This window comes from Anarhichas minor, unplaced genomic scaffold (assembly GCF_050575085.1).
Source record: "Anarhichas minor isolate MPS153535 unplaced genomic scaffold, ASM5057508v1 ptg000027l, whole genome shotgun sequence".
In the NCBI taxonomy this organism is placed as follows: domain Eukaryota; kingdom Metazoa; phylum Chordata; class Actinopteri; order Perciformes; family Anarhichadidae; genus Anarhichas; species Anarhichas minor.
The window spans coordinates 24,371,351-24,384,768 of NW_027466473.1; the positions used below are offsets into that span (position 1 = coordinate 24,371,351).

Below are 13,418 nucleotides of genomic sequence, written 5' to 3' on the forward strand. Positions count from 1 at the left end.
ACAACTAGTTTGCATTTTGAATGATTTTCGTACTTGTGTTATGCAAATAAAGCCACATTTGAAAAACATCCATCGTGATGAAAAGACAGTTTATAGACTGAGAGAATCATTCAATTCACCACCGGCAATATTTAAGGTGGAATGTTTTCTTGCATGTTACTCGAAGCATCAACACAACTTAAATGTTGATATGACAACTTTAAACCATTCCATCTGTTGTTACTGGCCCTCTTGCATCACATGTCTTTAGTGATGTTTTGATCTTCTTGTTGTTGTTTTGAAGCGCTTAAACAACGGACAATATTCTATTGTGTTGTTCCGGTTCCCTCCGGCAGCACTTTACCTGTGCTTGAGCAGAGATGGCATTACCATGGCAACTCTACAGACATTTTGACACGACTACGGCAAATCGGAACCTTTGTGGGAACATATTACGTGCTGTGTTCGGGGTCCAGACAGAGGAAGCAGTCTGGGTTCAGTAGCCAGGATGTGCTGATCTTAGGTGACCCCATTTCTGGTTTCCTGTAGAGTTGATGAAGTATGGTAGCAGTGGTGTAATGTGATCGGTCCACCGCTAGTGATCCGTGTGTTCTGTCCTTAGAGATCTGTAAAGAGCTGAAGATCATGCTGTTTGATGAGATGCTGTCAAAGCATTTGGAATTATCTGTGGGCTCTTGTTGATCACTTTACCCGCACAAACTGGGATGTATCCACCTTTCTGTGCCTCTGTCTGTGTAAACTTCTTTTGTGTGGCCGTCTTTCAAACCCAAATCTGTATTTTCTGGTGGAAATCAACACCAGACAGAATACACAGATGCTAGATTAACCTTTAACTATAACCACCTGAAATTCATTACAATTTAAACCAACATTGCTCACTTGTTTTAAAAAAATTAAGAATCAAATAATGTTATCGGTGGATCTTTCGAAGCCGGATCTCCATCAGATGGCTTTTCCCAGGATAAGGATGCTCATGAGGAAGACCATGATGAAGAAGAGCCACATGAAGAAGCGATCCATGACCTTAGCGACCTTCCTCCACTCCCCGATGCGCAGCTGGCCGGCTCGCTGGTCCTGGTATGAGTTGGCAATGTACTCAACGTTCCTGCGCAGTCCCTGGTGCTGACAAACACAAAGGGTTTTCACCCAGATCTCCCTCCTGTTCTCCCTGGCTCCGCCTTCACCTCCTACGCCTTTCTTTTCCTCGACATGCTCTCCTCCTCCTCCACAGGCACTGTTTGACTCCTCCCGCTCCCCCTCATGTCCTCCAGCAGCTCCTTCCTCCTCTGAGTGGTCAATGCTCACAAACAGATCCTCTTTCCATTCCGTCTGGGTGGTCAAGTCCCGCCCCAGCTTCAGAGACTCCCCGGCCTCATTCTCCTCCTCCACCCTCCCTGCCCACACCTGCCCGTTCACATCCCAGTTTGTTCCTTTGGCGTTGCGGCCGTTGGCTGACGGGGCCTCTGACTCCTCCTGCGACTGAGGCCGTTTCCTGGATGTAGTCCTGCCGAGGCAGTTCTCACCGACCTCGTAGACAAAACAGATGCGGGCGAGGTAGTTAAGGATGAAGCGCTCGGCCCATTTAGGGACGGGACGAGCCTCGGGGCCGCAGTGGTGGATGTTCATGATGAAGATGGTGAGCGCTGTTGATGCAGTGACCATTGTCATGGTAGCAATGTAGTACTTTCCTGTTGAGAAAGGAAATTGAAGATAATTTAGAATTCAAAATCCATGTACAGTTAAATGATTAAAGTCTCTGTTTCTCTCACCAACGCAATCTCTTTGCTAGTTAGGAAAGAAGAGTAACTTTGACTCAGGCTGACTTTGTTGTTGTTTACATAGTTATAAATAGAATACTAAATATCATGTTGAAGAAAAATCACAAGGGCGGCAACTACAAACTATTTTGATAATCGATTAATCTTTTGATTTTCATTTTCATTAATCAATAATTCATAGGTTAAAAAGAAAAAAGTTTAATTATATTATTTCCAGTTGTTGCCATGTTGAGACCAGGCGGCAACCTCCGGTTCTGCCGAGTGAAGTCAAAGCTTCATGTGTTGAAGCTGCATTCTCTCTAGTGTCCACCAGGGGGCGACTCCTCTGGTTGTATAGAAGTCTATGAGAAAATGACTCTACTTCTCTCTTGATTCAGTCCAAATATGGTAACTTCCGTTCACCAGTTGTAAAAGGTCAACATGGCGAAGACTAAAATCAAAGATGGCGACGGCCAAATCGGCGAGCTCGAGGCTTCATAACATCAGTCCACAAACCAACGGGTGACGTCAGATGGCTACGTCCACTTCTTGTATACAGTCTGTGGTTGAGAGGCGACCAAAATGCTTCCAATCTTGTAATTAGCACCTTTTAAAAATAGCAAATTATTTTTAATAATCCACAGTGTGGATGCAAAAACACACATTTGCTCCTTCAAGTCTAACAGTGGGGGTGCAGCTTTCTGTGAGCAGTACAATCTAAGCTTATGATGTAGTTGAACTATTTAGGATACAACAGTTGTACTCTTTGTACCTCTTTAGTGAGAAATAGCTCAACTAGCTGTCCAGAAAGTGTTAAAGGATTTAACAAACAAACTGCTGCTGGCATCATTGAGACTTGAAGGTTGAGCTTTGAGATCATTGATTCCTGAGCGCTGAATGCCTCATCGACCTGCAGGCCTCCTTCAGTACATCAACACAAACAGGGTGTTTACTGCCAGGCTTCAAACTGTACACAAGAATCCTTACTGTCTATTCAGTTTATTGTTCACAAACAGAAAGACAGCACACTCAGAACAATGGAAGATCTGCAACGTTCTGTTCCTGTACAACAGTAAACTGTCTCTCAACATCTATAACATTCATTTAGAATTCATTCTGCTTTCACTGACGATCTTACTGTAAAGTTAATTAATTAATGGTGAGTTGTGTTTGCACAGGAAATGATTTACATACGTTCATCAGTGACTTTAAAACAGAACAATCTGCTGAATCTACTTCTTCACAGTTTCCTCGTTCTAAGTCCTCTTAGCTTCTGATTGGTTAGTTCAGTCACCTGTGAGTTAGGACCAAACAAGCTGACCGAGTGTGACGAACAGTGAAGAGTAAACTGTAAAAACGTTATCTTGCAACCGAAGATACAGAAGGTCCTGTATCTGTTGTTCCATTGATCGTTACGTTGTCTTTTAACTTCCTGTCTGCACCACAAGTGGGAATTTGTCACTTTTAGTAGCTGTAAGATTTGCAGCCTATGATCCCCTTTTCTTTTCTTTAACCTTTAGCAGCTCACAATATATACAATTTTAAATTCGGTCTAAAATATACAAAGAATCAGTTTATGTTTGTGTCTAAGCGAGCCTAGAACGATGTAATACTATCATCACTACGGTGAAGCTAAGAGCTCTAACTGTAGTTTTTCTATTTCAGAATAACATTTGCTACAATATTAGAATTAGATTTAGAACATCAATGGAAGCGGTTGTACCAGTTTGACAGGATGCAGGATACTGTCGCAGACACAGTGCTGCTGTGATGGAAACACTTCTCCATCGCCTGCCTTTGCTGACTGGTTTAGAGAAGAACGTGTCGATCTTTAGTCAGCTTTTCCTGTTTGCCAAGAGTCAAGCACCACATGAAACCTCAGAGAGACCTTTGTAGTGTGTATTCATCCATCAATGAGAGGAACACACAGTATTAAAACTTAACAATTGTCAGGAATCTGACAAATTTAGAAATAGTTGTAAATGAGGAGCCGCTCTCTGAAGCGCACCCCACGATGATGGCCTCCACGTTTCTGTGTCCAGCTCTCTGACGTATCAAACAGTGTCTCTTTCATGCATTACAAGCATCAGGACCACCACCGGCTTGACTTTGAAACCCCTTGAAAATATTTTTCTTAATATTTTTTTAACAAATGAACAACTCTAGAGGGCCGTGTCCATCAAAGTGTTGTTCTCCAGAGGCCTGCACATCGCCTTGAGAACACTGCATATTTACACTATGGTACCAAACACCAGCAGCGTGATGAGGCGCTGAGCATCTGTACTGCGGTGAACGCTGCACATTCTGGTCTTTGAGAGTTGAAAAATGTTCAATTTTGGATAAAACACTGCCCTCGTCACTGTCACTTTTTACCCAGTCGTCCAATCACAGTGGAGAAGAGGCAGGACAAATACCACGTAGACCGGCTGGCCCTCCCTCTGTGCTTCATTCTGAGCAAGTACTCTACCATGTGCAACATTGTTACATCATAGCAACCAGACGCAACCAAAGCATCTCAGCTGACAAATGTTGCACTTCCAAAGCGCTCTGAAGAAATCCCAGCTGGGCATTTTCAGAGGAGTGCCAAGTGTTTTCAGCTCTGAACAACGCTTTGGTGGACACGGCTTAACAAAACTTAGAAATCAGGGACTTCTGAGTTTTCTCACCTATCAGTGGTACGCTCTCGGAGGGTGGCATGCTCTCGGCCACCAACAACTGAAACACAGTGAGGGCCAGCAGCACCGTGACACCAAGAGAAACCTTTTCACCAGAGTCAGCCGGCAGGTAGAAGCCCAGCGGAGCCAGAAAGGAGATCATCATGCAGGGGATAAGGAGGTTGAAGATGTAGAAGGAGGAACGTCTCTTTAGATGAAGGCTGAAGGTGATGTCCGGGTACGGATCTGAACAGCAACCATACTGGATGACATTCTTCTTAGCTGGCATGCCCAGAACCTGGATATAAAGATAATGTGATTTACATTCAGGAACGAGGTCTCGCTTTGAGCACATGAACTAGGTGACCACTCACCTCCCACTCCACATTGGGGACAAAGTCTGCCAGGTCGGCGCTGTCCAAGGCATTGAACAAGTCCATCTGGTTGCCGTTGTGAGTCCAGGATCCAAAAGTTAGGTGACACTGCTGCAAATCAAAGGGAAAGAAGGCCACATCCACGGAGCACGAGCTTTTGGTGATGGCTGGCTGGTCCCACATGACCTGGCCATCGTTACGGAGAACCACGTTGGTCTCCATCGAGCTGGAGAACTCGTCGTCTGCACTGTGGGGGAGAAAGTGGAGGAAGAGAGACAGAACGGGATCAGAGCAGAATGTGTCAGTCATAACTCAATAACTCTGCCAATTAGTCATTACGTTACATTACATTACAGTCACTGAGCAGACGCTGTTATCCAAAGAGACTTACAGTAAGTGTATTCAACATCGGTATTCAAGAGAACTACTAGTCACCAGAAGTCATAAGTGCATCTCCTTTAAACAAGCATCTAAGAGCATAAACCAGAGCAGACGTACAGAAATAAACTAATACGAATACAATAGTTTGTCTGCTTTTCTGCCAATTTCCTGCAGCCGGGCAGATCGGCCTCACCTGTTATACAGGACAATGTCAGGCCTCCAGACGTAGCTGCTAGGTATGCGGATGGTGTCAAGGCCGTCGTAGTCCTCCTTCTTCCAGGTGAGGTAGGCGTCCATCCACACCTGGCGGATCCACAGGTAGGTAGTCAGGATCTGGTTCCGCTCATCCTGATGAAAAGGACACATCCACATCAGCACGGGCATGAACACACATAACATGAACATCTGGATCGGCAGACAGGGTATGATTACCATGTCGATGATCTGGGAGAGAGTGATCTGCAGGGTGACGTTGATGATGTGGTCGGTGTCCTCCACCGGCCGCAGCGCGTTGGTGTAGTTGGAGAACAAGTCATTCAGCAGCTTCTGAGCGTAGCGACCATGAGCGGAGAGGCAACCTGGGGCATTCAGAGGGAGAGACATCTTTGTTCAACCACGTAGGTATTTAATCTAACACTTATTACTTAAAAACAAGCAGCTGGAGTTGAACAGCTGCACAGTGTTGGTCAACTCTTGGGTCCAGAGCTGGTATGTTAACAACTATTCAGATTTCTATCAGATGTCCTGATCATATTCCTGCTCCCCAGAGGATTAACCTTTTAGATTGATTCCTGTCTCTCTCCACTGGATGTGGAAAATCATACTTTTTTATTTATGATTACAAACCAAATTGAACTGACTACCTTTTTTGTTCCTGTTGGTTAATCGTGTTACTGTTTGAATTTATAATTATGATCTATAATTCAACCTTTATGGGAATCAATTTCTTGTGTTTCAATTCACTTTAGTTGTTTGTTTTTAAAGAACTTGATAGCATGCCCTATTTGTGACTGTCCAAACTTTAGCCAGATTCTTCTGCATATTGCTTTGAGTGTTGTGAGGGTGTGAGTGTGTATAAAGTCCTCTTCTCTTCTCAGTAATTCACTTTTAATGGTGAAATGTCTCATATCTCCAGCAGCACATCCTGCAGCTCAGTCAGTCCCACAGAAGCAGTCTGAACACACACATACACATGGAACCACATTTCCCACTTCAATTAACCCGGTGATCTGAAGGTTTGACACATTAATCGTTAACGTCTGCAGAACAGCAGCAGGCTGATAATCCCATTAATCCTCAGACTGCTAATGATGGAGGACAGAAGCGATGCTGCTGTGGCTCTGTCCAGTATTCTTTATTACAGAATGTCTCTTTATGTCAGCAAAAGCCTAAACTATAACAGAATGAGCCAACAAGTCCACAAGTGTAAAACAACACATAATGTAAAGTAAAAGATGTTCATGGGACGTATAATGTTCAGTGATGAGCTATTAATAAAGCTAAACTGGTGTGAATGAACAGCGATGCTGCATTTCACTGCACAAAAGATTAAATAGAAAAGAATAACATCAATAAATAGAATGAATGTAAATGAATACAGCCAGAGTAAAAGAGACGGGAATACAACGCAGCAACAAGATGTGAGGATGGACGGTGACTTGTCACATCTTCAGAGTGTGAAACAGACTTCACCTCAACACAAACTCACATGATGTGTTCATGATCTAAACTGTGGAGGATAAAAGCCGCTGGTGACTTCAGCATCAGATCAGAGGAATCCTGGAAACAGATGGACAAGCAACCTTTGGATGAAGAACGATAATGTGAATATATGTTGTGTCTTAAATGCTGATATCAGATAAAGCTGGAGACTCATCTGAGAGCAGCAGACGAGGCTTCATCTCTAATCCTGTAACCATATCAGTAAACAGTGAAACCCTTCAGCAGCTGGATGAACTGTTGGTGACAATCCGTTAAGACTAAGACGTCACGATCAGCTGCAGTCAGTCACAGCTGAGGAATGAAGTCGAGTCGCCAGAGATACTCCCTGGAAGGTCCTGGTGGAGTATTTAGTTGGCGGACGCCTTTTAACACGCTTTGGACAGAAGCGTGTGCTAAATGGCTGTAATGTAATGTAATGTCACATAAAGCTGCTGTTTGCTTCAGCGTATTGTTTGGTCTGAAGATGCAGCAGTGCACTCTGGGGAGTCCATGTTTAAGTGTAATTAATGTACTTTATTTCAGACTTACAGTTCATAAAAGAGGAATATACGAGAGATAAAAGACCAAAGAATAAAAATAATACAAGTCTTGATAAATGCTTCTGTTCATCACTTTGGGTCTGAATGTAAGACGATACATTTTCTTTCTAGAAATGACTTCTGAAACAGTGTGGTTGTGTTATATATAAGGACAAGACGATTATCCTCTCGCAGAATCTAATGGAACAGAAGCATTGCATGATGGGATGTTTGCAGCCTTAATGTTGAAGAGATAGTTATCTTTAAACCCCAAAGAGGAGTTCCTGATGGTTGTGTTTGTGTTTTGCTGATGGAGGCAATAAATGAATGAGGAGTGGAAGCCAGTAGAAAGAGTCTCTAACGTCTTCACCTGGGGACAAGAAACACCACGGTCACCGTCATGATGAGCAGCTTCAAAAGACCGTCAATCAGAGACAATCATTTCAGTATTCATGTTTCACTTTTAGAGGAGAAAAGAAAGGATCTGTTAGTATCAAACCTCCCTCTCCAGTCTGAACGTCCTTCATATCTTCCAACAGCTGTTGGAGAACAGAGGGTCATTTCATAATCCGGGTTTTTAATGTATGTTCAGCTCAGTTAGCATCAAGCAGCGATGCAGCAGAAGTCCAGAAGTTCAGCTCGGTTTATATTTGTGAGTGGCATCGTAAGAAGCTAGAAAACAAGTATAACCAGCAAAACATTAGATTTGGCTGCAAATGATTTACTCAAATGTAGATTTTTGACGCCTCCTGTTTCTAAAAGCTAATTTGCCTTCTTTATGAAATCCTCTGACGTGTTGATGATGTTTTAATGGTGTTTTTATCAGTGAACTATTTGTGACAGTCACGTCTGAAGAGCTCCAGCGCCAAAAACTCAGAGGTCCACGACTACGTGAGGATGTGATTTTCTGGCGAGCACGCCTCTTAAAACAGAACATCAGCCGCTCTGTTGTGACACGTTTTCACGCGTCTGCTTCACATCTGCAGCAGCACTGATGTTCCTCAAACACAAGCCCCTCCCCCGCATGTCAGTGATTGGACAAAATACACAAAAATGATGATACAATAGTTTTTGATAGTTCTTTCGAGTTCGTCCAGTATTTCACACGTGTTTTTATTTTATGTCTTAACCCCTTCATTATCTTTTCACCACATTTATCTTCGTAGGATTATCGTATCAAAAAGTTCCTCCGTGTTTGACTGTGAGAAACAAACACCACAATGATTCAAACAAACACTCGACAACAACAAGATTCATAACTGCAAGAAGAGACATTAAAGAAACAGAGACTCACATGGAGGTTTAACAACATGCCTGCACAAAAAAGGAAGCGCACAAGAGCACCGTGGCCTTCAGATAAGAAGAGAATACATCACAACGCTACGACTGGAGAGGCAGAGTGTTAACGTCCTCTGGACAAACATGGAAATGTGGAAGTGAAGCTCTGAATCTGATAAGAAGTCTCATTCTGAGAACAGATCCTCCTCTGCTCTGCTGAAGGCTGATTATACACACACGTACCTGATGGGTTCATCCATCAATCGTGTCTTTAAACCATAATTCTTCTTAATTCTGTGTTTTATTGCCAACAAATCTCAAAGTCCTTCAGGACCAAAAGCAACACAATGGGCCTTTCTCAATACCCAAGTTCACAAGTCCAGAGAACGCAGTACAGACAATTGGAACAGCAGCTTACTTGATGACATCACCACCTCAGCTGGTCTTGCTAATGAGTTTAATCCGTTTTTTTACTGTAAAGTATTTTTACAATCAAACTAAATATGACAACCCTGCTGTTTTCGTTTTCATTTAAAATAAAAAAATTTATATTATTAAATAAGTGTATTATTATATAAGTGTATTATATTATATATATATATATTATATATATATATATAATTGTAATTGTATATATATATATAATTGTATGTATATATAATTGTAATTGTATATATATATATATAATTGTATATATAATTGTAATTGTATATATATATATATAATTGTAATTGTGTGTATATGTATGTGGATCAGATCTGGATTGCTGTACTCTTTGCCGACGAGGAAAACGCTACAGAGACGTCAATACCAGCGGCAAGTTTCAAAAAGACTCGCCGAGATCAGGCTGTTCTAGGCGGGTAACATGAGCGCTGAGCCCCCGGTGCTGGTTTACTGCCGGTCCCGCTAGAAACACCTCACATCTCCGAAATCGTCGGAGCAGATTTTTAAATCGGCTGAATCTTGACAAACCGACCACAGATTTGATGCTTTAACAACTAACTTCTCGCCTCAAAACATCCTAAAATTACTTTCTGTGACTCAACAACAGTAGTATTTAGAAAGTTTCAACTTCCAATTGTGTGATTTCTCCTCCGCCATTGTTTCCTGTTGCTGGTGCAAAATGCATTCTGGGATATTTGGCTGTCCCAAGTACAGACAAGTCACCTCCGATGCATACCCGGTAAAATGGGCGGAGCGAGCCACATCCGGGCATTTGGACCATGCTTGGCTTGATGTGAACTTTAAATTGGAACAGTACTTGGGCTGAGACTGATGACGTTTCAAAAGTCCACGAGTTCACAAGTACAGAGAAGTATGCATATTGAGAAAGGGTTCATGTTAGTCCATCAGGTAATACCGTCTGACTTCCTGTCTGTCTCTCAGTTCCAGGCCCATTGGTTCCTACTGAAGATGTCAATCTTTAAAAACATACAATTTCATCAGTAATTTCCTAAAGCAGGCGTTTCAATAGTATTTTTGTGTGACATGTTCAAACAAACAACATGTGGTTCGATGTGGCTGCAGTGACAACAGTCTTCCTGCCTCTGAGTCCAACACCTTCTTCCCAGGCATGATATCCTCACATCTACAGACCAGCTTTCCTCTTAATGTGACACTGTATATACAGACTGCTGACAAAGGAGGAAAACCCACAGTCAGAGTCTTAGTGAGCTGTGGGAATGACTTCAGTGTTCCTGGTCACAGACGGGGCTACGAGGCTTCATGTAGACCTCTGATGGAGAGATGAATACCATTCTTCCAAAATATGTTTCCTTATTTGGTGTTTTGATGGTGGTGGAAAGCGCTGCCTCTCCAACATCTCCCACAGGTGTTCAACATACTAAAGAACCCCTAGAACTTATCTAAGGACCACTAAAACCAAACGACCCCCAGAACATCCTTCATGACCACTTAAAAAAGCTCTAGAGCTTCCTCTGTGGCCACAAGAACCTCCTCTAGGACCACTAGAACATACTGAAGGACAGTGATGGTGGAGAGGAGTGCTGTCTAAGACTAAGACTTGACTCAAAACTCTTCTATAGGTGTTCAATATACTACAGAACCGCTAAAACCTCTTTAAGGCCCACTATAACCACCTACCGCCTCAATAGCTACAAGAACCACCCTGAGGAACCCTTCATTGTCTTTACGGATAACGTGAATATTTTAAATGAAAAACTTTTAAAACTGCACTGAAAACTCATCTATTTAAATCTGCTTTTAACCTGTAAAGTCAGTTATGTATGTTTTTCTTCTTCATGTTGTTCCTTACTGTTATGATGTCATCTTATTGTAATTACTTCTATTGTTTCTGTTTTTACCATGTAAAGTGTCTTTGAGTACCGTTTAAAGCGGTTTACAAATAAAATGTATTATTATTATTATTATTATTATAATAACTCCTCAATGAATACAATAACTACCTAGAGGACCCCTTGAACCACCTCAATGACTAACCTCATCAATGGCTACAGGAACCTTCTAAGACTTCTAGAACCCCTTCAATGAGCCTTGGAACCTCTCCAGTAGCTACAGGGACAACCTAAAGGACCTATAGAACCCACTTCAGTGATGACTTGCGATACAATATACTTAATTGTCCCCTGAGGGAGATTTGTCTTGGACTCAAATGCTGCACACATGATATGACACATAACATAACGTCTTTATGTACGTCTTATAGCTGCCTACAAGTCCCCCATTGGTCTCTTTTACAATAAATGACACTTCTCCAGTCTTAGTTTTATGAAAGAACACAAATGATGTGTATTAGAAAGATATTAGATGCGTATTAAACATATTTGCTTTTAGATTTGTTAGATTATAGTTAATCTATGAGCTAATATAGATATAAAAATGTAAATATTATTATTATTGCTGCTGAGTCTATGGTATGACGCTGTGTCTCCTGGCGGCAGTAAACCAGGCAGCGATCATTCATATTGTTGCATTTGTACATGTGAAAAGTGACAGAAATAGTGACGTAACAAAAGATGAAAGAAAGTTGAGCGAGAAGTTCAAAGCCTCCTTAAAGCTTGGTTTGTACTTGCACGTGGCAATGTACCTCAACATTGCACAATGTATCTCAATGTAGCTCAATGTAGCACAACGTAGCACAATATAGCACAACGTAGCACAATGTAGCACAACGTAGCACGCACAAAGACCACGAGTGTTACCGGCAGAATGCCATAAAGCAACCTCCACAAAGCCGAGGAGGGATTATAATTATCTGTAAAGTCATATCTCATATTCATGGACTACTTTATTGTCTTTATACAAACCCTGTAAAGAAAGAAGTCAAGTCAAGTTTTCGGCCGTCGCCATCTTGTTTTTGTCTGTCGCCGTCTTGGTTTTTCTTTAGCCTTCTTGTTTTTGTGGACTAAAATGTTTCAATTATCTTTCATATAGTTAAAACACACTGTGAAAGGGTAGAAGGTGTAAGAAGAAAACACGGACAACTCCCAGACCGGACAACGCCGTGATAGAGACCTGTTAATCAGCGTGTAGCCCCGCCCTAAAGCATCCCCTGCTTTATGGTCTGTTTGACTCTAAATGGATCATAATGTACTAAATGAACATCATGCTGTATTGAAGAAGACTTGAAACTAGAGATTGAGACCATAAACTCATGTTTACAATGAATCATATTTCATCACAAACTCTCCAGTAGCTGTTGCCTCCTCCAGAAGCTTGGTCAGCTTTGGGAACAAAGCTGTTTGGTGACGGTAAGAAGAAGATAAAGGCCTTTACACACAAATGTCCTCATGTCCTCATCACTCAGAGACACAATGAATCCTGAATCTCTGTGTTCAATAGAAAGAATGAAGGTTATCGATAAAACACCGTCAGACAGATTTACGGCGGTTACAGAGTTTTCTGAACATTTGAGCTGGACAGAAAAACAACAACTACTTTGATGGTGAACTAATAGTTAAAATCATTTTAAAAGCAAAATCACTGATCATAAATACAAACTCATTCATTGTGAAAATAACTGTTAATTATTATGCAGTATTATTGGTTCATTAGCTAATATTATATAATAATAATGATTATAGTAATGATAATAATATAAATAATATTATTATTATTATATCGTCTTCATCACTGACCACCTTCAGTCATGTTCCACTTTAAACATCTGTATGAACAACAGGCTTGTTTTCTAAAATGAAATTATCTGTAAAAACAAGCTCTTCATTTCACATTTCTGAGGAAGTGCACATGAATAAGTTCCTTTAACAAAGAGCTCCTCTCATGAGAGGAAGTCTCCACCACTCTTCTGAAGATGAAAATGTTCTCACCTGGAAGACAGAAGAGAACCAGGAGATACTCCACCGATCCGCTGCACAGAAGCTTCATCCCGGTTACGCTTATCGATCCGGTAAAAAACGATCCAATTACAATACTGTGATCACAGATCAGCCAGCGTCCGACCACCGAGCAGAGAGGACGAGACACACTGAGAGAGAGAGAGACAGAGAGGGAGAGAGAGAGGGAGAGAGAGAGAGAGAGAGACAGAGACAGAGAGAGACAGAGAGAGAGAGCAGGACAGTGTGTTTGCAGTAGTGCGGTGGTCGCTGATGTATGAGGGGTCATTAGTGCCACACACAGGCTGGAGATTATAAACCATGTTGGGGAAGAAACCAGGCTGTTCTCATTCACTGTTAGTACTCACACCTACAAAGACAATGCAGAGTGATTCGTATACAATACACATTATTATGA

General features: G+C 41.8%; 1 protein-coding gene across 1 annotated transcript; it reads right to left on the reverse strand.

Moving 5' to 3' along the window:
* Window positions 1-942: 942 nt before the first annotated feature.
* LOC142960506 (neuronal acetylcholine receptor subunit alpha-10) lies at window positions 943-13,052 on the reverse strand. Its single transcript, XM_076102364.1, has 6 exons — window positions 12,995-13,052; window positions 5,599-5,744; window positions 5,360-5,514; window positions 4,786-5,032; window positions 4,424-4,709; window positions 943-1,688 (listed from the first exon to the last, which is right to left on the reverse strand). Exons 1-6 carry the CDS (start codon window positions 13,050-13,052, stop codon window positions 943-945), a joined length of 1,638 nt encoding a protein of 545 aa, XP_075958479.1.
* Between the last annotated feature and the right edge of the window lie 366 nt (window positions 13,053-13,418).